The 11,150-nt window shown below is 52.6% G+C and overlaps 2 protein-coding genes across 9 annotated transcripts in view; one reads left to right on the top strand and one right to left on the bottom strand.

Annotated features, from left to right (window-relative positions):
• Positions 1 to 1,374: 1,374 nt before the first annotated feature.
• On the bottom strand, positions 1,375 to 6,160 carry LOC142414947 (uncharacterized). Of its 2 annotated transcripts, XM_075512765.1 has the most exons (3): positions 5,822 to 6,126; positions 5,058 to 5,738; positions 1,375 to 4,130 (listed from the first exon to the last, which is right to left on the bottom strand). In XM_075512765.1, coding segments are annotated over exons 2-3 (561 nt in total). In that variant the 5' UTR covers positions 5,618 to 5,738; positions 5,822 to 6,126; the 3' UTR covers positions 1,375 to 4,129. The 2 variants fall into 2 exon arrangements, with proteins under 2 accessions (XP_075368880.1, XP_075368879.1); XM_075512764.1 differs by lacking the exon at positions 1,375 to 4,130 and having other exon boundaries at positions 4,501 to 5,738; positions 5,822 to 6,160.
• The window catches only part of MBNL3 (muscleblind like splicing regulator 3), a 98,957-nt gene continuing 92,846 nt past the window's right edge, over positions 5,040 to 11,150 (top strand). For 2 of the 7 annotated variants that reach the window (XR_012777254.1, XM_075512756.1), the window contains exon 1: positions 5,040 to 5,173. Coding sequence is in view for 1 of the 7 variants with exons in the window: in XM_075512761.1 (XP_075368876.1) it covers positions 6,435 to 6,461 (27 nt within the window). In the remaining 6 variants the exon portion in view is untranslated. Of the gene's footprint in view, positions 5,174 to 5,279; positions 5,406 to 6,349; positions 6,462 to 11,150 lie in introns of those variants that run through there. The other 5 variants (XM_075512762.1, XM_075512758.1, XM_075512763.1 and 2 more) reach the window with 5 other exon arrangements.

Genomic DNA, 11,150 nt, shown 5'->3' with positions numbered 1-11,150 from the left:
GCAGGAGGGAGGAGATCTCTTCCAGCTGTAAAAAGCCCTGACTGCCTTGTGCTGGCTTATGTGAGTGGTCATTTACTTCCCAGCTGGAGAGCTGCATGGTGAGTGCAGTGTAAGGAAATCCCACTCCCTACTGGAATTGCTTGGGTCACAGTGTTTGCAGATGCTAATTTCTCCGGTGCCCAGACGGCCATGCCGGCCCGGTGTTGCCAGTCCTGCCCGCCCGCACGTGCATGCGTGCTTGGCAGCCCTGTGCCATGTGAAGTATCAGGGATATTTCTTCCTCCATCGTTTCAGCTACCTTACACCACATGCTACTTTCTGCTGTTTTATTTAGCAGTAAAGTGCAAAAGGTCGCTTGCTCTCTGCAGCCTGATGGGGTGAGCGTGCTGTGGTGCATAACGTAGGAAGGACATCGAATCTACTTGCTCCTTCTGCTATCCATGGGCTGTTCACAAAACCACCCTAATATCCCTTCCCTCCAGACACCTGCCAAAGACACCAACCTCTCCTGCTTTGTAATTCCTGCCCAGGAGGTTTGGGATGCAGATGAGAAGCTGGAGACTGAGGGGCCTCAGTCTGGTCCTCTCTGGCTTCTTCCCCTTCCCTGGGGCAGCCTCAAGCACAGAGGCTCGGGATATTCCTGTTTCTCCTCTCTGTGGCAGGATTTAAGGTTCACCCGGCTGGTCCTCTGCCTGTTCACAGGGTTGAGTGCACAACCCAGCTGAGTATCCAGCCTCGAGTACAGGCCCTCTAAACCCACCAGCTAAGCAATCTGCTAAGTGCTGCAGTTTTGTGCAAATCCCAGCCCAAGTTACCCAAGCACGGGCATGGCCAGGCTGCCTCGAATGGATGCTGAGCGCAGATCACACGCTTCTACAGCACGCAGCCAGCTGGAGATGTGAAGCACCTATATGGCCACCCACAGAGAGGAGCCTGCCCCGCACCAAATATGGGATGTGGCATGAGTCAAAATGAGGGACACCAGAAAATAATAGACTTCACATGAAGAAGAGCAATAATTTGCAGCTGTAAATCGCCTTTCATCTACTGATCACAGAGGCGTCTCAAGCACTAATTAACGCAGCCTTGCAGCATCCCTGCCCCATAACTAGTGCAGGGCGATGGTTATTCCATCTGCTGGCACGCGGCCACGTGTCCTTGCAGGCATCTGCAAGAGGGAACCGGCTTGCAAGGTTGGTCCTGTTCCACTTCTCACGGCCGCGCTGGAGGTGCCTGGGCACCCGTGCCAAAATGCTGGCGTGTGTCCCAAGCGTGTGTGGGTTTGGTGTCTGCTTCCACAGCAGGCAGGTGAAGATGGGCCAGGGCTTTGCACCAGTGAATGGACAGGGGGAGCAGAACCCACTCTGGATCCAATCCATCGATGCCTTGGTTTTATTTGATATTTTCTATGTGGAAATCACTATTTAGCTCAAAGAAAACTTGAGCGAGGAAGGTAAGCCCCTCCAGCAGCAAAGAGCCCTAGCAGGGCTGTAAATAAAGTACGGCAGGAAAGTTTCCAATCTCCTAAAGTTTTCATAAATTTATGTGTGAGTATATCTATATTTAAAAAATATATATTTACAAAATGTTTTCAAAAAAGCTAGAGTTCTTTAGTAGTTATCTCTGAAAAACTGGAGACACTCCCAAAGCACTTGTTAACTCGGGCACGGAGCAGAGAAGACAGGTTCGCAAGGATCTGTCCGTGGGGTTGTTCAAATTCCTCAGGCAGCACGTGGAAGCCTGGCCAGTCCCAGCCTCAGCTGCCTGCTTCCCTGAGTTGAGGCATCTTTCCTAGGGAAAATGAAATAAGCTTTTCTGGGAAGAATTTAAGTGTGAGAGAGAGCTAAGAAGTGGCATAATCAGGAAATTTCCCAGTTAGCTGTAGGCATACTGGACTCATCTTCCCTCCCCCTGGGCTGGGTATCTACAACACACACCCTGCAGCACGCTGGTGCCTGAAGGATACAACATGAGACTCTGGGCTACAAAACTTGTCTATTTTGAGTTTTCAGTGAGCAAAATGAAGCAAACGTTACTGGGCTGCATGTGGGAATTGAAATGTAAGACTGTGAAATATGGGAGAGGGGAATCAGACTGGGTAGTCTCTCTCTGCATTCAAAACGTCTGTGAACATCGTTGAAATACTGTGTGTGATCGTTTTGCATGGCTGAAAATAGCTCTGCAAAGTGCTGGGCGACAGTGCAAGCCAGCCCTTGGCATCGTGCGGCTCCCAGCACTGCTTTACTGTCACACCAGGAGCTTTGCTGTACAAAGAAAGCACAACTGGAGTCTGCTGCTTTGTCCATGTTACAAGCAGGTAAATTAAAGGTTAGAGAGACTGTAATTTGCTTCAGGACATTGAGAATACCAGGGCAGGAGTGAGACCTGCAAGCCCTAGCTGACAGTCCCTTGCTCTGACTCCTGCATGATGTGGGATTCATTTCCTTCATTAAAAATAACCTTGTTTATAACCTCTGTTTCATGAATCAGCTTTTTTGCAGTCAACAACTGACCACCATCAAAGCAGGGTAGCATCAGATTTCAGGAGGAAGATGCAATAGGCTGTTGCAGCTCAGGGATGCTCCTTGCAAAGGGCAGTTCAGTTGAGGAAATGAGGGATACCTTGTCAAAGGGCTGCTCTTTTTGGAGACGAGTTCTCCTCTCCGAGATGGCTGTGCTAAATTCTAAACTGCTTGGAGCTCCTGTCGTGCAGATCCCCACCCATGGCTTCTGCCCTGCCAGAAACACCGGTGCCTCATCACCATGGATGTGGCCCTGTGCAGGCCCAAAGGTACAGACAAACGTGGTTTTCCTGGTTCCTCTCCTTCTTGCCTGTAGGTCAGAGCATCAGACAGGCGTTGCTCTACATACCGCGACCCAGAGCCCTACCAGTGGCACAGCTACCGGTTTTACGTCTAAAGTGAGACTCATTGCCAAGAAAAACCTCCTAGAAAGTCCCACATGCCCGCTTTTATTCCTCGCACTGCGGTACGATGCAAGTGTCTCGCGAGCAGCACAGCTCTCCCGGCTTTTAAGGACCATGTTGCCAGGGTTTGCTCACTGCTGTATTAGCTTGCCTGCAAAAATCCAGCTACGCAGCTGCAATCCTCATCCCATTTAGCAGACTGGGAAGCGGAGGCGCAAAATGACCAGGACCAGCATTTTCCAAAGTGTCTAGTGATTTTTGGCTAGCTCTGGATTAAGTTGCCACTTTCAGGTGGGTCAGCAACTGCTGGCCCAAGCGATATGGCCGTGGCCACACAGATAATGGGTAGCAGAGACCTAAACAGAAGCCAAACCCCTGAGACACAATCCTGTGATGCAAATTTGAGCTCATCCTTCCTTTTTTTAGGAACTAATCCTTTGTCCTTGCAGCAAGAGGAATTTTCCATAAATGTGGTATTTTTTTTTACACATCGTGTGTTTGATGTTTAACAGTGGGATCATTACAGTTTTATTAGCAGTATGTAATGCTTTTTCATCTTCAGCTGACTTTGCAAACATTAACTAATTGATCTCAACTATGAATCAGTGGTGGTAACTAGGAAGAGAGGCGAAGTGATCTGCTCCTGGTCACTGGGGAAGCGGTTGTCAGAATAGGGTGCAGAAATCAGCTGCTCAGACCACGAACACGGGCGGTTTTATTACAGTCATTTCCATTAGTGCTGCTGTCAGGGAGGGCCACTCTGTGTGCAATAAACAACCCCCGGCTGCTTCTTTCTGCTTCTGGTTGCGCTCACGCTTGACAAAACGTAGCAAATGTTACTGACCCCCATAAAACGCTGATTTTTTTTTTTTAAAAATGTGATTCACTTTGTTTTCTTTAGTGATGCGGTAGTTGCTGGTTGTTTTCAGCTCACCCTAACAAAACGCATAATTTAATTATCTATATTTGTGGGAATTAGATGCTGAAGTCAGAAATGAGTGGGGCTGCTTGCAGCCAAAGTCTGTGAGCTTTTCAAGGGCCACACTGGCAAAGACTGACTTGAAGCATCCTGAAGACGGCTGCCAGGAAATTAGCTCCTTGTTTGCAGTATGCAGAACATGTACGACGGCTTTATGATTTACTCTCTCATCTGCTTCACATTGCGCCTATTTTCCCTCGCGACTGTCCTGGCGTACGCAATTTTCTGTTGCAAAACAGGAGTGAAAATGAGCACTGCAGTGTGGAAGAGCTGTGCCACCACCCAGGTAAGGGTGGCCAAGCCTGGCAGGGACACGGCCCCTCTGCGGGGGGAGTGACAACAGCTTTGGGGATGGAGGGGACAGAGCGGGGGGATGTGATGGTGGCTTTGAGGACAGAGGAGATGCGGTTGGGGGGATGTGATGGTTGCTTGGGGGACAGAGGAGGTACAACCCCTCAGTGAGGGGATGCAACAATGACTTTGGAGATAAGGGTGGGTGCAGTGGGGGGATGTGATGGTGGCTTTGGGGACAGCTGGGACACAGTGGGGAAGTGTGATGGTGGCCAAAGCCACCACCATGTGTAAGGGTGGACACAGTGCGGGGATGTGACGGTGACTTTGGGGACAGCAGGGACACGGCGAGGAGGCGTGACGGTGGCTTTGGGGACAGGGTGGAGGTGTGACGGCGGCTTTGGGGACCGTGGGGATGCAGCCCCGCAGCAGGTGGCTGTGGCGGCGGCTTTGGGGACAGGGTGGACACGGCGGGGGGGGGGTGCGGCGGTGGCTTTGGGGTCCTGCGGCCGGGAAGAGGTGCGGGAGCTGGGCCCGGCTCCCTCGCCGGTGCGCCGGAGGGTGCCCGTGCCACGCCGGCGCGGGCGGCAGCGGCAACCCGGCAGCTGCGGGAGAAGCTGTCCGGGAGCCCGGAGGGGCAACGCGGGTCAGGAGACCCTCCCGCGGGGCCCGGGAGCGCCGCTGCACGGGTGGGCCGCCGCTCGCCCCGCACCGGCGGCGGGTGCGCGGGGCCCGGCGGGCGCCGGGCCGGGTCGGGCCGGGCCTGCTCGGCGCGGCCGGCCGGTTGCCATGGCAGCAGCCAGGCGGCGCGGCGGCGCGCGCGGCCGGCGGGGCGCGGCGCGGCGCGGCCCCGGAGCGTACCATGTGCGCCCGGCGGCGGGAGGCGGCGGAGGGGCCACGACGACGACGGCGGCGGCTGCTGCTGCCCTGCTAGCTCCGCCACGGCGGGCCCGGCGACCAGGAGCCGCTGCGTCAATGTAACGGCGGCGGCGGGGCGGAGGGGGGGAGCGCCGCTGAGTGGCATTTCCACGCCGCGCGTGGCCGCCAGCCGCGGGGAAGGAGGGGGGGGCGGAGGGCGGGCGGGAGGCGTTAAAATGGCGGCGCGCAGCCGGCCCCCGCGCTAAACCGGCCCCCGTGGCTCGCCCCGTGCCGCCGCGCGTGGCACGGTGCGGCCGCCCGCTGCCTGCTAGCGCCGCCGCCGCCGCTGAGGTAAGGCCGGGCCCGGCCGCGGGGGCCGGCTGCCCCCCTCCCTCCCCTCCCCTCCGCGCCGCGGGGCGCCCGGGGACGGGACCGGGTCTGGGTCGCTCCGGGGAGGGGCGGGGGGGCTCGCCCCGCGGCCGAGGCTGGCCGCCGCTGGCCGTCGTCCCGGGAGCGGCGGCGGGCTGGCCCGGGGGTGCCGGCGCGGCTTCTTGGCGGCGCATCGCTCCTTTGTCTGCCGGCGGCGGGCTGGCCGGCCGGCCGCGGCCCCGCTCCGCCGGCTGCGGGAGCGTCTGCGGAGGGCGGCTGGCGCGTCGCGGTGCATTGCCGGCGTGTCGTTTCGTTCTTAAAAAAAAAAACAACCAACCCAAAAAAGCCCGCAGCAAAACTAATTTTTGCAGCCGAAAGTGTTCCAGGCGCTGTCTTACCCGTGACCGCCTCGTAGCGTAGCGAAATGGGCTCAACTCAGACGGGGTTGAAGCGGACTTTTACTTCTGAAAAAGGAGCACAAACTATCTGGAGGACTCCCTGCCGTACGGCAATGAGAGAGGGGCCTGAGGGGAAGGGTTGGGTGTTTTTTTTCCCCCCCTTTTTTTTTTTTTGGACTCTTATGAAGGCATGCGCATTTGTTCATTCTTGCCACTGCACTGGAGTCTGCCTAGAAACAAAGAACACAGCCTGGCGAAGTTGATGCTGGCTCCGAAAGTGTCTGGCTTTTTTTTTTTTTTTTTTTCCCCTCATTTACTTGTGCCATAGTTAAAAGCCTCGAGATATTTCCTTGAATTATTTCCATGTGCCTGCTGATGGAAACCCCCCTCCTTCCACCCTCGCCCCCCTCGACCCTACCAGGCCAGGTCTACGCATTTCGGAAAGTGCAGCCATGATAGATAGAGCAACTTCTCCCATTTTCACCCAGCCCCGTGGTATGACAGTTCGCGGTAGGTGTGCCTTCCGACGGGGAGCCACCCCCTTGCTGAATCATCGTGGAGCGATGGCCGGACGGCTCGTCCGCTCGGGGAACAAAATATTCCCCTGTAGAGCATGAGGCGGTGGCGAGGCGAGACGCAAGTAAGAGACCTGTTAGCATTCGGCTCGGGCGCGGGTGACCGGTTGCAGGGAGAAAACCTTTCCCTTTCATGGCAGCGGGAGCTGCGGATGCGGTTTTGAGCTCAAAGGCAAGACGTGCGCTGCTGTAAGGAACGTCCCCTGCCTTTGAGGTAGTGACACTCGGAGGGCCTGATCCTGCAGCTTTTGCGTCTCTGAAAACTCCTTTCTTGCACGGATAGGCTCTGTGCGAGATCAACACCTGGCTCAGGGAGCGACGTGCGAATTTGTGGTATTGTGCAGCGGTGGTTATTAGCAGTAATCCTATAATGCGTTTGCACAGACAAGCGTGTGAGCAGTAGTGTCGTGTCCATGCTATTTGCCTAGAAGTAGTTTGTTCTGCACTGGTGAAAGTCGTTACATTTGTTACCGCAAGGAAACAATGACTTTACCTTTGGGGGCCTTGGGGTGCGCGTGTGTTTGTTAGATGCTGAAGTGTTGCTGGGTATCCCTGCCTTTATTCAAAGGATGTGAAAAAGTATAGGAGTGAGAGGTGGGATGAGCAATTTTGAGCTGGGGTGTATCAGGCAAGACTAAATTGCAGCAGTTGTTGGACATGTAATGTCATCCTGTAATTAGAGCGAGGTAATAGTCTATACCGTGTTGAAACTATCGAGTGTCTGAGTCGGAGCAGTCTGAATTAAGCTAGTTCTTCTGGGATTATGCAGAAGCAGAAGTAATGCAGTTAAAGTTTCCATACAGCAGCTTCCATGGGGTTGCAGAGATGTTTTCCCCCTATGGGTCCTCCTTGCGGGTATTTTGCTTTTAAGGTAGTATGCGGAGGCTGCAATGGTGCTGCTCTCCAGGTTGGAGAAATGCCTTACGTGGCACAGTCCTGCTCCTTGGAGCTTTATTTACAAATGAAGGTCCAAATCATGCATCTCAACCCTAGGGGGGGAGAAACTCCTGAAGGAAGGACTTAGGGGTTCAGCTTTGAGCAGACTGAAGGATTTAAAGGACTCTGTAATTTGGTCTTAAAACTTCCCTGCCCCCACTGCTCTCTCTACCCGAAAAAAGATGTGTGTTAGCAAGTGGTCTGGTGGAGAGCCTGCAGGCTGTGGTCTTCCCAGCACTCCTGCCAGTGGGGCAGGATCCTCGTGGGGCTCTCAAGCTGCTCTGGTTTGCTGTAGGGTTGTGCTAGTGTGGAACCGTGGCGGCACAGCCATGCACAGGCAGACCTGGGAGGCTGTGCAGAGTTACGATGTGTGGGCACCAGCCCATCTCACGGATGCTAATTTCCCGTGGGGTGTGCGTGTATGTATATATAGACATGGTACATATTTAAATGAAGTCATTTTAAAGTAGTGATGGCCCAGAAAAGTTTGAGAGCTATTTCAGCATTTGTTTCCCTTAGAAAGACAATGGACTGTGCAGAAGCTTCTAGGTATTATGGGATGCGAGTACAGTAGGAGAAGGTGCAGTCTGCTCTCAGGCCCTGTCAGCCTTCCCAGAAGTGGCAGAGTTTTACGTATGCACCTGGTTGAGCCTGTATGCAGCTGTATGTCTGTAGCAGGTCTGGTGCTATCTTCCAGGTGGTTTAGGATATACTGGCAGGGGCCCAAAGTAGACCTGGTGGTCAGCGAGGAAATTAGCCTGTCGGTGCTGTAACGTCTGTGCTGCTCAGCCTCCTGCAGCATCTGGCCAGGTCAGGAGAAGTCAGGGTGCCACATCCTTCCCACTGCTGTGGGGGAGGGACGGATCCCCATGGAGAAAGAGGGAGTGGGTCCGGGGCTGCCATTCCTACCTCCCAGTGCTGGCCCACATGCCACGGGAAGGTTACTGACAAGTAGGGATGCTGGGCAGTTGTCCATCTGAGGTGTTGGGGTGTTGCATCCACATAGAGGATTTTCTAGTGGTTTTCGTGCCCAGTTGCACTTCACGAGCAGTGGTGGCCTGCTCTGCCTCCTCGTCCTCTGTTGGGGAATGGCTGGCATGAGGCTTAAATGTTATTCTTAGATTTTTACAGACCTAGAAGTTTTCTCCTGGGCTTGCACCATCTTAGTAAGATGAATACATGGAACTCAGAGTTTTGCACTTGTGCTGCCACCAGAAGTGAGGTTTTTGAGAGGCTGTTCTGTGTGTTTAAGGGAATCTCAAAGTGGAACTTAAAAACTTGTGACTGCAAAGGGGGGGAAGTTGGCTTTCTTACCTTTTGCGGTATCGCTTGCAAATCAGTTTTGAAGCTGGTGCTGTGGTGGAAAAAGTGGTCCTGCTTCCACCCCATTGCTCCAGTCTCTTCACCATCCTTGTGGATTAAGAATAGCCTTGCAGAATAACAAGAAAGTGATGCTCATTTTAGCCATCACTGCTTCCTTGGTTCACTTCTCCATGTGGCCACAGAAACAGTTGTGTTAGTGCAAGGACCTGGGGTGCGCAGGCAGGACAGGAATGAGGCTGGACTGCTGCTTTTATTAGCAGCACTGGCTTATGCGGAGTTAAACTGATGGTAAAACTGTGTTGCTAGGGTCTTGCAAATGTATCTTTCTTCATACACGAGTCAAACTATGGCTTTCCGAGTCACCAGTACCTGCAGCTTAGTCAGGAGCCTGAAAGCAAATGAAGATTTTCTTTGTGGCTAATGCAGGCACAGGTGATGATGATGAATCTGCAGTCAGGATTTGGTGACTGATGCCTGCAGCAGGACATCCTGCTGTGCCGGTGGTGAGAGCTTGGCTTTGGCAGTGGAGCAAACCATTGTGTGACTCAGACGTGTTGGGAAAGAGTACGCAGCCTTCATAGGAGCAGGCTTTTCTGACCATGAACATACTAGAAGTCACGTGTGGAAACTAAAATGAGTACTAGAAACACGAGGCTGCTCATTGAGAGGGAGGCTGTGCACTGAAAAGCAGTGTTTGCTTAGACCTCGGTTTCCAAAGGTAATCATAAGAGCTGTGTTTCTCTTGCTGTGCTCTGAAAACAGAGTGCAAATGTCCAACCAAAGAACAACTGCCACTGCAGACAGACATGGCACCTCACGTTTGGGTTACCCAGGTCCAGGCTCCGAGCATCCAGCAGGAAGAATGCGAGAAAAATCTTTTGCAACATGATAGAAACACTTAGTTGGGGAGTGATCGCAGCCAGGGAGTGGGGGGAGAGGATGTCTTTATTATTGAACAGTGTGTGTTTGCTCTTAAAATCCTTTAAAAGCTCTGAAGCTCAAGCTTGCTTGATTTGCTGTGTTTGCCATATGTAATATTTCAATGAGAAGTTTCAATTCAGTGTGGATGAGTTGATGCAGGAGTTGTTCCCTTTTAGGTGACAGGGAACCAGTTACTCATGTGTAATGCACTGGTTTGCTTGTTAGACTGTTTTGTGAGTTTCTTTTTAATCAGTGTATTCCAGGCCTCTGGGCAGTGCATGCATCCTTCTCTAGGGCAGTGCTCAGGTCCTAATTGTCATATGATTTAAGCACAAGCTTGTCTCTCTTGCTAAAGCACAGTCTTGAAGCCGGAGCATTTATAATAACAAAACATTTTGTAATTCTCTTCACCTTTAATGCAGCATCACTGTTACCCCAGACTTTGTACGCATGTCTGCTCCTGGAATGGAGTTCATCGTTGTGCCCCCTAAGTACAGAAATGGTATAAATTGATCCTTTCAGTTTGTTTTCTCTAGGTTCCTATGTGTGTGCAAATTGCTGCTGCAGGATGGATGGTTTGCCTGAATTTGTGCTTGCGATGCTTTTGCAGTTGGGCACCTCTTGCCTGCTAAGCTGTGGCAGTGTGTGTTGTTCTTTTAAAAGGTGTGCATCCTCCCCTTTTTCCATGCCATCTTCCAGGAAGCATTGTCTACCCGGAGCGATGTTATCTTCCCCCATTTTAAATGGTGTCAGCAGATATTTTTTTTTTTCCCTTCTCCCATCCTGATGCTAAGTACCCACTATGGGAATGAGTCGTCTTGTATTACTCACGTAGAGCAAGTCTGTGGCTTGGCCTCCAAATTATATGGCCCTGCTCAGCAAGGGTGAGGTCCTCTGGAGCCCAAGTAAAGGTGCCAGCATATCTTCGCCTGCTTTTTCTTTTTGTAAAACACATAGGCCAATAGCAAGCTGAAAAACCGGTGGCCTTCAGAGCTGGGTATTTTATGTCTGAGGGCTTCTGAATGCATAAAATCAGAGAGAATGTGTCTGTGTAATCCGATCTGCTCTTGAAAGCCTTGCGGAGGGCTGCATGCTGCAGACATAAGCTGTGTCAATAAGAACTCTATTCACCCTCAGAAAACAGCCTCGTGATCGGGTTTGACTGGCAGGCTTCCTAAGGGAGGGCCTTTTTTTGAGAAAGAGCTCTGATTTTTTTGGTGGCACTTCTGACTGCCTTTTCGGACTCCCACTTATTGTTCTTTCCTTGGCGTGATAAACTTGGATTTTTTTGCTGGGAAGTTGCTGGGGCAGAGGGAGGACTTCATGCAGCATGATAACAGGGGGTGCGGGGGGAGTTTCCTTCCTCGCAGTGCAACCCCTCCACCAAAGCAGCATTTAGGAGCGTGAAGATGATGGATTTAAAAGAATATGAGGTAGGACTGGAGGTCGCTGCATGCAGGAGAGCGCACTCGTGGGCACACGCAGAGTGCTTTCTTGCAAAACAGTGGCACAAAATACCTGTCCTTGTAAAAGTCTTGGATGGTAATGCACAAAATATGCAGTTGTGCATGTTT

This window comes from Mycteria americana, chromosome 10, assembly GCF_035582795.1.
Source record: "Mycteria americana isolate JAX WOST 10 ecotype Jacksonville Zoo and Gardens chromosome 10, USCA_MyAme_1.0, whole genome shotgun sequence".
Taxonomy (NCBI): Eukaryota; Metazoa; Chordata; class Aves; order Ciconiiformes; family Ciconiidae; genus Mycteria; species Mycteria americana.
Note: the sequence above shows the minus strand (reverse complement) of the source record. Positions and strands in the feature narration are given on the sequence as shown.

What these genes read in the sequence shown, in the direction of transcription:
- LOC142414947 (XM_075512764.1), bottom strand. Translation starts at nt 5,617, where the DNA reads ATGCGCCGCCAAGAAGCCGCGCCGGCACCCCCGGGCCAGCCCGCCGCC.